This window comes from Dama dama, chromosome 11 (assembly GCF_033118175.1).
Source record: "Dama dama isolate Ldn47 chromosome 11, ASM3311817v1, whole genome shotgun sequence".
Lineage (NCBI taxonomy): Eukaryota > Metazoa > Chordata > Mammalia > Artiodactyla > Cervidae > Dama > Dama dama.
This window is the reverse complement of record NC_083691.1, coordinates 19,388,719-19,402,272: the sequence shown is the minus strand read 5'-3', so window position 1 is coordinate 19,402,272 and position 13,554 is coordinate 19,388,719. Positions and strand designations below refer to the sequence as shown.

At 42.6% G+C, this 13,554-nt stretch overlaps 1 protein-coding gene across 1 annotated transcript in view; it reads left to right on the top strand.

Annotated features, from left to right (window-relative positions):
* Positions 1-13,554, top strand: part of NOL10 (nucleolar protein 10) — an 85,722-nt gene that overhangs the window by 59,655 nt on the left and 12,513 nt on the right. Inside the window, exons 18-19 of the mRNA XM_061154813.1 lie at positions 9,721-9,894; positions 10,144-10,391. Of these exons, the coding sequence (XP_061010796.1) occupies positions 9,721-9,894; positions 10,144-10,391 (422 nt within the window). The remainder of the gene's footprint in view (positions 1-9,720; positions 9,895-10,143; positions 10,392-13,554) is intronic.

Sequence of the window (13,554 nt, the reverse complement as noted above, 5' to 3'; positions counted from 1 at the left end):
CTTGTTTCCTCTGCTTATTAGATAGTATATACTCAATATGGAAAGTTTGTAAAACAGATAGAGTATAAAGAAGAAAGTCACTCATGTACTTCTATCCAGAGAAAGGCATCATTAATAGTTTAGTGAATTTCCTTCCTGTCTTTATTTCTCTTAAAATTATAAACTGTAATAGGATACTACTATATATATGTATAAAATATTTATCTTGGTTCTGTAAAATAACACACGTGGCTTCGCATTTTACTAAACAATCTTTGTAAATATTTTGAGAGCTGCATATTTTATCTTTGGATGTATTTTAAATAACCCTTTTATTGTTAAATATTTAGTTTGTTTATTGTTTTTCTTTGTAGTCACTAGGTTTGTTTATAACTGAAAAAGTAACCAGCTTTCGTTTAGACTTGGCATTACTGGGCGCATGCACTCTCAGGATTAACTGCTCTCTACCTTCCATTCCTGATGTAAAATGGACGAAGGTCGGTCATAAACTAAGTAAGGGTCAGCTGGCGGATTTTTTCTCATTTTCCCAGAGAAGTGAGAGCTTCCTCATTCTTCTCCGTGCTGTTTCCCCATCGGCTTACATCAGGCAGGCAGATAAGTGGGCTGGACTCTTCTCTGGAATGAGTTGTAAAGATCCCATCTCTCCTACGAGCCTGCAGGACCTGCCTGCGTAGATGGCCAAACTTGTATCTGGGCCACTTGTGTCAAGCTGTCCAGAGAGTTTTCTTAGTGTTTATTCTTTCTCTGTTCTCTGTCTAGTTTTTTAACCAGGTAAGTGAATGGAGACAAGTGAGCCCTTCGTGTGTTTATTTTTGTACCGCTCTCTTCAGCCGCGTCAGGGGGCTGCCACTAAAGGGTCTCGTGTCTGGTCCCCCTTGCTCACCAGTTGTGTCATCGTGGGTGACGCTGAGCTTCACTGGGTCGTAGCTTGTCCTTCTCTATGCGGAGTAGGACTGAGGTGGGGACAGGTGAGCCTTCTTAGTGCTATGATTGTGTTTGTGGCTGTGTACCTTCCTAATTTCATCAGTGTATCACATGTATGCGTAGAGCTTAAAGTGTTCAAAATATAAGTGCTTCTGGCTCTCTTGACGTTCTCTTTGGCATGCTCCCAGTGATTTTCTTGTTAGCCCAGCCTGAGGATGGTTAGGGAGGTAACTTGTCAGCTTTATAAGTCATTCCCCAAGCTTCACGGATATGATCTTTGGATTTACATGCCCTGAGGTTGCAGTGGGAAGGGAGAGGAGCTGGTTTATGCTACAGAGGTCTTCTTTTCCTATCTACAGTTTATGCGTCTGAGTCTGTATGACATTCAGTGTTAAAGAGAATATGACACAAATTAATGTTTAATTTTGATACTTTGTACAGCATGGCTTACACAGTGTACAGGAGCCTTTCTTAAAGGTTTTAGGATTATGAAGATGCAGAGGAAGCCCCTTTTCTCTCTGCCCCCCTCTTCACACTCTTGCTGAGATTAGAGACAGCCAGGGGAGATGGAGAACATAGTTGGCGTTTGCTGTGCCCAGGGGTGCAGGATGGTAGCAACAACCCTGAGAGCTGAAAACATGCAGAGTGACCTGCAGAGTCCATGGGAAAGTCATGGTTGTCTATGCCTTTAAAACAATTTATAGGGTTATCCTATAAAGAAGCATCCAGCTACATGCTGTTCATACTGCAAGTGCAAAGAGGAAGAACCTGAGAAAGCCCTCTCTTCTTCCATCAATTTCCCTTCAGCTGTTGGAAGCTGGAAGCATGGTGTTTGTAGTGGTGTGAATTCTAGAATACTGCTAGAAAGGGGTGTTTTCATTGACTTTTCAGTGACTTGCTGACCCAAGTCAGTCCTCATTATCGGAGTTCAGTTTCTTTGCAGAAATACTTAAATATAGGAACATCCCCTGGGGAAGGAAATGGCAACCCACTCTAGTATTCTTGCCTGGGAAATCTCATGGACAGAATAGCTTGGCGGACGACAGTCCATGGGATTGCTAAGAGTCAGACAACACTTAGCAACTAAACAACAGCAACAACAAAAAGTCTCTTGTTAGAGAGCTTGTCTGATTGGTTGTTTAACAGTTTTATCTAATTCAGATGACCTTGGAACTTCCCTGGTGGTCCACTGGTAGGACCTAGTGCTTTCACTGCTGGCACCTGGATTGCATCCCAGGGAATTAAGATCCTGCAAGGTGAGGCCAAAAAAAAAAAAAAACAAAAAAACACAACAACAGAAAACAAAGACCTTAAAAACTGTTCCTGAATTAAGGAAAAAGTCCTTCATTATAATTGTAAAGAATACTTGAAAGAATTGTTAAATCCATCAGCACTTCATTAGTCTTGTCTTTGAACTCAGCTCTTCAAACCCTTAAGAGCCTTAATAGCTCTGGTAACTTCTAATTTAAAAGTCAGTACAGTGCAGTTATGGCCTGCTTTGACTCCAGCTGAAATTTCATGGAGGCAGACAGTGAAATATGTTCCCAGATATTGCTCCCACTGATAACATAATTAAATTCTAATAAGATATTTACCATTCACTTCATGTTGGATCTGCAATGGCAAGTGACCCACCACATAGTGTCAGGAAGCAATTATCTGAACCTTATCCAAACTTAGAAATGCGGTGGTGTTAATTCTAATTAAGAATCAATTCATTTATTCTTTCAGCTAATATATGTTGAGCTCCCAGTAGGTACAAGCACTTTGGGAGAGGCAAGCAAATGGTAATCCACTTGATCTATAAGGGTGTGCGTTGTAGCTAAGCCACTTTTCTTACAAGTGCCACTTCTTGCCCATTGGCCTTTTCTGCCAAATTTTCACCATTGCCTTAAAGTCTTATATGGAGGTACTTCTCTCGAATTCTGCAGCAGCCCAGCCAGGTACTGTCGTGCATGACGTCAGTAGGCTAGCTGTGTTCTGTGGCTCAGAGACCTTGGGAGAAGTGTCCTACCAGCCTTAAGGATTCTTCCATACCAGCATCACCTTAGATGTTAAGTAATTATTTACCTCTCCAGGGAAAAGACATAATTATTCATAGACCCTGGGTTGGATCAGATCAGTTTAAACATCCAAAATGTTATGTTTTAAAGCTTTTCAGTACCAATTAAAGATTGTGTGGTTTCTGTTGTTACAGTTCTGTACACAGAGTTTTGAAAACTAGTATTTCGCCAAGGTTTGTTAGGAATGTTGCCTGCCCTTCCAGCCTTCTATTCACCCTCTTCTTTCCCTTCTCCCATTTTCAGCTTCTGTGACACTCTTGCCTTCTTAGTTCATTATTTTGGTCTAAAACTCTGTTTCTTATTGCTGGCCTATGGTGCTCCTTCTTGATTTTCAAATGTCAGGCATTGTCTTTAAAAATTTATTTAAGCAATAAACTTGATCACCTCACAAGGACTCTTCAGTAACATAGCTCTCAGTTGTCTGAGAATATGGAGGCATTGTCTTTTGATAACCTTTCCTCCCTGGGTCAGGGAGGAAACTTTGTAACTTTGGGTAAGTCAGTATTCAGCATTTCAGTCAGTTCAGTTCAGTTGCTCATTCCTGTCTGACTCTTTGCCACCCCATGGACTGCAGCACACCAGGCTTCCCTGTCTATCACCAACTCCCAGAGGTTACCCAGACTCATGTTCATCATGTTGGTGAGGCCATCCAGCCATCTCATCCTCTTGTCATCCCCTTCTCCTCCTGCCTTCAATCTTTCCCAGCATCAGGGTCTTTTCAAATGAGTCAGTTCTTCACATCAGGTGGCCAAAGTATTGGGAGTTTCAGCTTCAACATCAGTCCTTCCAGTGAATATTCAGGACTGATTTCCTTTAAGATGGACTAGTTGAATCTCCTTGTAATCCAAGGGACTCTCAAGAGTCATTTCCAACACCACAGTTCAAAAGCATCAATTCTTCAGAGTTCAGCTTTCTTTACAGTCCAACTCTCACATCCATACATGACTATTCAGCATTTACTTTGTTACAAATATGTGTATACTCTTATACATCGCCTCCTCCTCTCCCTGAGTGCTCTCTTGTATTTGACTCTTTTGCAACCCTCTGGACTGTAGCCTGCCAGGCTCTTCTGTCCATAGAATTTTCCAGGCAAGAATACTGGAATGGGTTGCCATTTCCTTCTCCAGGGGACCTTCCTGACCCAGGGATCGAACCCGTGTCTCTTGTATCTCCTGCGTTGGCAGGTGGATTCATACCACATCTCCTACATGACCTTATTTAGTCTTATTTCCCGCACAATCTTAGTCATCCCTGGACTTAGTAATTGACTTTTTGTTAGTTTTCCGTGTACTTAATCAATAGTCAACACTCAGTTCTTTGCCACTTGTCTAAATCTTGTCTCTTCATAGTTACATGAAGATCACCAGTTGTTATATAAACTTGACTTTCCTGAAGAAGTCTCTTCTACATCATTCTGCTCAGCTCCATTCTGGAATGGTCCCCTTCAAATCCTGGTTCACAGCCAGCATCCTGGTGGTTCATTCCACCTCACCCCCGTGATGGACACAGAATCGTAAGGACCTTCAGTTTTCTGAAGGAATGTTGTTTCCAGCCCAGACAGACAAGCAGTCAGTATAAGGGGTAGTAAAGAGATCCTCACACCCACAGTTCTCAATAGCAACAACAGCAAATCACTCTTACGTGCGACTTTTCCTCAGGAAGTTCCTTAGGGTTTTCTCCTCCAATGTGAGACTAAGGCAAGAAGGAGAAAGAGTCCAAGGAAGTCTCTGGACCGGCCCAGGGCTGTGCTGGGGGCTGTCTTCCACCAGAGATCCAGCCGCAGTGCTGGCCTCCTCAGGTCCCCCTCAGTACAGGAACTCAGGTGCTGGGAAACAGTCTTGGGTAAAAACTGTATGTAGTTTTTGCCTACTGTGATGCATAGTCGTTGGTTCAGATTTAAAAGAGTGGAAGATACAAAAAGCTGAGTGGAGACCCTGAGGGCACCTCAGTCCTGTGTGCTGACGTGGCCAATCTGTTTGGGAATGCACCAAACCGCAGTGTCTTTCAGCCTCTTTCTTCCGGTCAGACTCTGTTGCTCAGAGGGTGACGGCCTGGCTGCCAGTGTTTCGAGGACCGGGAACTGTCAGCAGGAGGGCGGGGGCGTTGGGGTGAGGCGGCATCTCCCCCTTGCCTGCTTCCCCTGGGTACCAGGTGCGTCCTCAGCGCACCGCGGCCCCTGCCGGACACGTCCCCCTCCAGAAGGGCCTTCACTTGGGGACGCCGGGTGCTAGACCTTCCTCTCTTGCTTCTGCATCCTCGTTGCTCCCGTCTCCTTTCCTGGCCTCCTCATCCTTGGGGATTCGTGTCTTTTTAAAGCCCTTCTTCTATTGTTTTAGTGGTGTTTTAGCAGAGATTGGAAGGAGATGCTCCTGTTCAAACCACTGCCTTCACTCAGAAGTCGGCATCACCTTAATTTCATAGATACCATTGCATTGCAAGTGTTGATCTGTTTTAAAGGTGGAGTATTCCTCATATATGTTGCTGTGTTGGGACACAGTGTGGATAATGAAGGTGCCCACTCAGATCTACCCGGAGCACCCTTCTCTGAAGCAGGGTTACAGGGTGACAGTACCTTACGGTGTTTCCCAGATTCCAGTGGCACGTGTTTGGCATACATACATGTATATTTATAGGGCAGACTGCTAACCAGACGTGTGTAAACTACTGTAGGACATCACTAACTACATCTCATCCTACTGTGTTGTTTTTTTTTAAGACGGCTGTGAAAACAAACAATTAGACTAGGAAAACTCTCTGGGGGAAATATTTTTACAGCTTGGTTATAAGAGTTTTTACTTTATATTTGTTCATCCAAGGCATACTTGTCTTTGGGCAGTGCAACTTGTTTTAAATTAAGGGGAAAAAAGAGAATACTAGCCAACTTACTCTTTTTTTAACATGTTTCTCTGTTATTTATTAAAAGTGATAATACAGTAAGATGGAAAAGAAAAGATTTCCCTTGGATTTGTATATTTACATATGTATATACATATACATTGGCTTCCCTGGTGGCTCAGACGGTAAAGCATCTGTCTGCCTGCAATGCAGGAGACCTGGGTTTGATCTCTGAATCAGGAAGATCCCCAGGAGAAGGAAATGGCAACCGACTCCAGTACTGTTGCCTGGAAAATTCCATTGACGGAGGTGCCTGGTAGGCTACAGTCAGTGGGATCACAAAGAGTCATATATGACTGAGCAACTTCACATACATATACGTTATACATTTTATATCTAAATATACATTTTATATACATATACATTTTAAATCTAAATATATAAAACATGACAATATGTAACTATAAAACCTGAAAATATATACTTAGCAAATAACTGTTACTCTGGTCTTGGGCAGTATCACCTGCCCTGTGTTTACAGATAACTCCAAAATGTATCCAGGGTAGCCCTCTCTTCTCTCCTGAGCCCTGGTGCCTGGTTTTCAGACACCTGATGGCATCCTTCAGAATACACTGAGTTAACTGGTCTTAAATGAAACATAATTTTGTTTTTTTCTTTGTTTAACTTCTCTCATTCACTGGATTCTTCCAAAGATACTTTCTATAACAGTTTTATATTCACAGCAAAAGTGAGAGGAAGGTACAGAGATTTCCCGCATACCCCCTGTCCCCCACACATGTGTTAGGTCCACCCCCAGCCCACCTCGCTGTTAATATCCTCCACCAAGGGGGAGTGTTTGTTACAGCTGATGAACCTACATTACTATGTGATAATCCCCTGAAGCCCACAGTTTACATTAGGGTTCATGCTTGGTGTTGTTCATGCTGTGGTTTGAGACACATGTGTAGAGACATGTGTCCACTATGAGAAGGTCAGGATATTTTCGCTTCCCCCACACCCTCTGAGCTACACCTCTTCATCCCTCCCCTTGACCCCTAGCACCCACTGAGCTTTTGCCTGAGTCCATTGTTTTACCTTTTCTACAGTGTCATTTAGTTGGGATCGTAGCCTTTTCAGATTGGCTTCTTTTGCTTAGTAAGGGTCTCTCTGTCTTTTTGTAGCTTGATACCCTATTTCTTTTTAGTGCTGAATAATACTCTGTTGTCTGAATGTATCATGGTGTACTTTACTATTTTTCCATATTCCTCCTCTCATCTCCTCCATAGAGATATCTATCAATTCTAGCTTATAGTGTATCTTCACCCTTGGATACCATTTGCCCTGATTCAGGCCCTGTCTCTGTTCCCATTTCCTCAAGTGGCCTCTTCATCTTCCTCGTGTCTGAGTTCTATCTCAATAGCCCACCATGTACCATGTGGCTGCAGAATCGCAAAGCAGGTTCCTTTGTGTCTGAGATTCTTGACTTACTCTTCTGTTTGTCACCTTTCTCCTCCTTATCGTCTCTTTCCCTAGTCATTTCCCCTTACCTGCAGAGGAAGGTCATGGCATATTAAGTCTTTTACAGTCTGGCCTGATCAAAAATTGTTTTTTCAAATTTTGCCACTATCCTTGCATTATCAGACTGCTCACCACTCCTCAGGGGGCTGGAAATGCTCTTCCCAAATTCCTATCTGTTGAAAAGTACCCTTCTTTCAAGCCTCTTCCCCAATGTGCACTCCCCCCCCCCCCCACACACACCTCCCCACTGAGATGTCTCTTGTTGGAATTACTTTTTACCCCTCTGCTCCTAGAGTGCTTTCATGTCTGCTTAGCATCCTTCATAAGGTGCCTTGTAGCTTAGAGTCTGGTTTGTTTATTTCTCAAGTTGTGAGTGAGTGAGTGCCTTGGGGTCACGAACTAGGACATATCTCTGTTTCTTCCTTGATCTTAAATCTGTTTTGGAAATGATATAGGGAAGCCTTCAGTGTGTCTCAAATATTAATTCAGCATATCGTAGAATTTTAGTAAAGGTTAGTCAGATTTTAGGTACATACAGGTAATAAATAGCCCAAGTTCCTTAGTGTCTCATGGTTTGCCAATTTTTTTGTATAGTTCAGTTCATTTGCTCAGTCGTGTCCAACTCCTTGTGACCCCATGGACTGCAGCACGCCAGGCTTCCCTGTCCATCACCAACTCCCGGAGCTTGCTTAAAATCATGTCCGTCGAGTCAGTGATGCTATCCAACCATCTCATCCTCTGTTATCCCTTTCTCCTCCTGCTTTCAGTCTTTCCCATCACCAGGGTCTTTTTCAGTGAGTCAGTTCTTCACATCAGGTGGCCAAAGTATTGGAGCTTCAGCTTCAGCATCAGTCCTTCCATTGAGTATTCAGGACTTATTTCCTTTAGGATTGACTGGTTTGATCTCTTTGCCATCCAAGAAACTCTCAAGAGTCTTCTCCAACACCACAGTTCAAAAGCATCAGTTCTTTGGTGCTCAGCTTTCTTTTTAGTCCAACTCTCATGTCCATACATGACTATTGGAAAAACCAAAGCTTTGACTAGATGGACCTTTGTTGGCAATTTTTTGTATAGTTGTTATTACAAAAACAGCATTCTGAACTCAACAACTTAGAGCCGTATTTACTCTCAGTAGTGGAGAAGCAGGCAGTAAGATAAAGTCTGTTAGGTAGAGCCAGGGGCCACCACAGATAGGTTCGTTTTCTCCAGCCTGATCCTTAGGCTGTCTAATTACAAACCATGTCAAATAGGTTAGTTTATCTTGTTTCTAAGACTACTGCAGATTAGGACAGTAGGAAGCCCTGAGTGTATACAGTTATCATCTGTTTAAGTTTATAGTTGGGCTACCATGATAGCTCAACTGGTAAAGAATCCGCCTGCAATGCGGTGGTTTGATTCCTGGGTCGGGAAGATCCGCTGGAGAAGGGATAGGCTACCCACTCCAGTATTCTTGGGCTTCCCTTGTGGCTCAGGTGGTAAAGAATCCGCCTGCAATGCGGGAGGCCTGGGTTTGATCCTTGGATTGGGAAGATCCCTTGGAGAAGGGAAAGGCTACCCCCTCCAGTATTCTGGCCTGGAGAATTCCATGGACTGTATAGTCCATGGGGTCGCAAGGAGTCGGACATGACTGAGTGACTTTCACTTCACTAAGTTTATAGTACATTTCTAGAAAATGTTCTGTTCAGAAGTGATACAAATAAAAAGGAATTCAGTGTCAGTCCTGAGCTATCCAAATGGGTCTCAATCGTAAAGCTTTATTTTGTCGAAATCTCAGTCGTACACTATATCCTTTGAGAACAATGAAATGGCCTAGGGGAAAATTGATGACTGTACCCTATAAGGGAAGGAAATATCCGTTGTGTTTCCAAGTAACTCAGAGTCAGTAAACTTAGACCATCAGCTCCCCCCACCCATGTTATTTCTTAACTTATTATTGGTGCATGCTTCCTTTCCCAGTTTTGGAATCTGAAGTTGACAGACTAATTCTCGTTCAGCATAGTAGTCATGCTTAAAAGCCATGTTTCAAAACCATGTATTTCCTTGAGAAATGTTTTTACATCAAAAAATGTTAACTAAAAAAAAATCTTTCCAACGTATTAAGCATAAAGTTAGCGCAAAAGACTCATTCTTAGCTCTTTGTGTGCAGCAGCCAAGTAATATATATTTGCTGTGAAATAGGTTAATAGGATTTGATTGTGGATAAGAAATAAGCAAGAAGGAAGGCCTGGAAACTGGTTCTTTAACAATGTCATAATAATTTAGTAAATTGTGCCTTATGTAGCTTTTTAATAAATTGTTGAGTAAGATGTTTTTAAGCCATCTTTCTGGGCAGATTTTATTCTAATATTAACTTTCAGTTTTGACATTCTTTTTCTTACAGAGCCTTCCTAATATTCTCACCGATGATCGATTTAAAGTTATGTTTGAGAACCCTGACTTCCAAGTAGACGAAGAGAGTGAAGAATTTAGACTTTTGAACCCACTTGTTTCCAAAATTAGTGAAAAAAGGAAGAAGAAACTGAGACTCTTAGAGCAACAGGAACTTCATGGAAAAGTAACGTACTGTTTATCATTTAGAATTTGCGTAATATTTAGTTTTCTGTATAAGTTAGAAGAGTCATTGAATAAAGCTGTAATTTGTTTGACCTTCAGCTTAGGAATATACCCTCTTTTATTAAAGACGTTTTTTCCCAATGCACGCAATGTCACAGATTCTGATAGGTTAATGCTATTTAAAAGGAAATAACAGGTTGGTATTTTTGGCAGAGGGAAAGGAGCTGCTTCTTACTATTTTTATTTTCAGGAAGAGGAGGAAGAACCAGAAGGAAAACCAAGTGATGCAGAAAGTTCTGAGAGTTCAGATGATGAAAAAGACTGGGTCGCAGAGGTCAGGAAACAGCGCCGACTTCTCCGACAGGAGGAAAAAGTGAAGAGGCAGGAACAGCTGCGGGAGGATCAGCAGACGGTCCTCAAGCCACAGTTCTATGAGATCAAAGCTGGCGAGGAATTCAGAAGCTTCAAAGATTCAGCCACAAAACAGAAGCTGATGAAGTGAGTAATGGTGCCCCCGGTGCTGGCTTGCTCGATGTCCAGCCTTGCTCTTCCTGGCTGGCCCTGTGCCCTCAAGGGGTCATATTGATCTTTGTAGTTCATGTGACAGTAGCAGCTCGAGGCCAGAGGGGACATAACACTGGTCCTTACTGTGGTGATTCTGAACAACCTTTTGAGGCATAGTTTACATAGAGTAAGATGCAGGGTGTGACCCCAAGAGTATTGGTAAATACGTACATTAGAGCACTTTGATTCCGCAAAACCCACACTCTTAAAAATGATGGTGGCAATTAAAGAGGTAACAGCTTCTTTCACAAAAAGTTATTTTTAAAATATTTCAGTTGTGTTTACTCTCATCATAGTTTATCTGAGTAAAAAGTCACTTGGAAAATTTGCCAGGAATTTTTTTTAGCTTTATATAGGAAAACAAAGAGATCAGAAAGAGTGGTATTCTGGAATAGGTGAGTACACAGGGACAGAAAGTGGAATGGTGGTTGCCAGGGTTGGAGGCTGGGGAGACACCACTTAATGAGCTACGGTGTTTCCATTTGGAATGATGAGAAAGTTGTAGAAATGGATAGTGATAATGGTTGCACCACAGTGTGAATGTTCACTGAAGAGTGGTTAAAATGGTAAGTTTTATGGTTAAATATTTTACCACAGTAAAAATAAATAAAAGTCTTCCTTTAAAAGAAATGATATTATTTGAACAGTCTCAGTTGTCAGGTGTCTAAGTAAGGAGTTAGGTACTTAAGCCCCCAGTGTTTGTAAGTCACATGAGAGTCACATGAAATTCTCTGCTTTGAGAGTTTCTTGGCCACGTGTTGATATACAGGATCTGGATGTGATAGAGTAGACAGTCTTGTAAGAAGAGCCTAAAGGTCTGGAGGGCCAAGGGAAAAGGGCAGGGGGAGCCAAGCAAGGCAGGCGAGGCGTCAGATGGGGGCTGTACCAGTTCTATGCCCTGTACTTTTCTAACCCCCAGCTTCCTGGTTTGAAAATTGTGCTTTTTCAGACAGAAGAAGAGGGGAAAGGTGGGGAGGACAATGATAGATAGACTGAATTATTTCTGGAATGGAGAGATGCCTGTTCATCTTTATTTTGCCAGTTTCTAGCAAATGTCTGAGACACGAAATGTTGAGGGAATCCTTCAACTTAGATACAGGATCATCTAGAAATTCTGGCTCTGCCTAACAGAAGATAGGTTGGTAGACAAACAATCTAATGATAGGTTTAATATCTCATGAAGAGATTTTCTTAACCTACCAACCTCACTTTTTTTTGGTTAACAAGTTTCTTTAAATATAATTTACATAACAGACAGTCACATACTTAAAGTATATAGTTCATTGGTTTTTGGTATAGTCACAGAGAGTTGGGCAGCCACCACCAGAGTCAGTTTTAGAACATTTTCATCACAGCCCCACAAGCAGAATTCCTTACCCCGTCCGTCAATATTCACTCCCATTTACTCCACCTCATCTTACCTCCAGGCAAACATTGATCTGTTCTCTAGCTCTACAGGTTTGTCTGTTGTGACGTTTCATGTGGATGTAATCATATATGTGGCTTTTTGTCCCACTGCTTTTACTTGGAATGATGTTTTTCATGTTCATCCATGTTGTTGCATGTGTCGGTAGTCCATTCAGTTTTATTCCAGGTTGTCAGTAATGCCGCATTTTATTTGTCCGTAGATCAGTTGATGGGTATGCGTGGTGTGTCCACTTGTCAGTGCTGCTGTGAACATTTGTATGTGTGTTTGCGTGGACATGTGCTTTCACTTCTCCTGGCTGCATACCTAGGAGTGGAACTGCTGGTCACATGGTAATGTTATGTCTAACCTTCTGAGAAACTGCCAAACTTTCTTCCAGAAAGACTGCTTCACTTTTGTCTCCATCAGCAGTGTGTGCAACTCCACTTTTTATGTAGCTGTCATTCGTAGATTTTTACCTGGAGTCCTAGTCAGAAGCAGAGGGAAGACTGCTTGTTTTCAGTATTCTGTTTCTATGGAGTGAATTTCTTTGTTAGATGATCTGCTGTTTTTGTCTTGGGTTATTTACTTTACCTCAAGCTCCTGAATCTGTATCTTGACCGGAGTAGGCACTTGATAAATCCTTGTGAGGGTGTGGATCTTCTATGCACTGATCCCTTGTCAGGACAAAAGGGATGTACATTTAGTATTTAATGAATAATGATAGCCAAGCTAATACACTGCAGTTACGCATTCTTACTAAGTTAAGTGTCAATAAGTTAGTTGTTTTGAGAAGAGGAGCTGTATGAGCGATAATCCTTACACAGGCTTAAAAGTCCTGTTGCTTAAAGTAACCACCCTTTGGTAGGAATAGCCCGCAGTTTGCTGGCATTTGGGCGCACACTGCTTGTTGAATTCTAGTCTTGACTGGATTATTTTGGCAAATCCTGAACTTGTAATGTTCTAATATTATTTAATGAAGCATTGCACCATTATCCTTCAGAGAGCTAAAGTGACTCCTTATGTTTATTCTTGGAGTTACCACAAGGCAATCAGCAAAATGCAGCATCGGAGTCAAATGGATTATGTTTCAAAGTTCACTTGGACTTGCTCAGCTTTAAAACCATTTCAGTTTTTAAAACCAGAGCGAGTTCTCTCCGTTGCTTAGCCTGGTAACAAGAGCTTCAGATAAATACATATGTCTGTCAGCACATTCTTATGTGCCTTCCAGTGTGCTGTGCTTTCCTTCTGAGTTTATTCATCCCCCTGTCAACCTCTCCACCCACCCATCCATCAGTCAGACAGTCGTCTGGTGCCTCGGGTGAGCAGAGTGCCGTCCTGGGCCCCGGGGGTGGGAAGGAAGGGCCCGGCTCACATGCCGGAAGCACCGCCGTTCTCACCGGGGCTCTGTGAGCTGTCCAGAGGCCCTGGGAACGTGTGCGAGGAAGAAAGGGGGTGGATTTTTAGAGGGTCACTGAAGTCTTAATTAGAGGTCGTATTGAAACTGGTCTTTTGAAAGAAAAAGGGTGAACACAGAGAGCAGGGTGGGAAAGCTGGCTTTCTTGGCCGAAGGGGCCGTATGAACAGGACGGCTGTGGAGGCGAGGGAAGAGCTGTGGTCGTGGGGTGAGAGCACAGAGCACACGGCAGGGAGCACAGCCTGGAGCACAGCCCGGGAGCCGGGGAGGCAGGC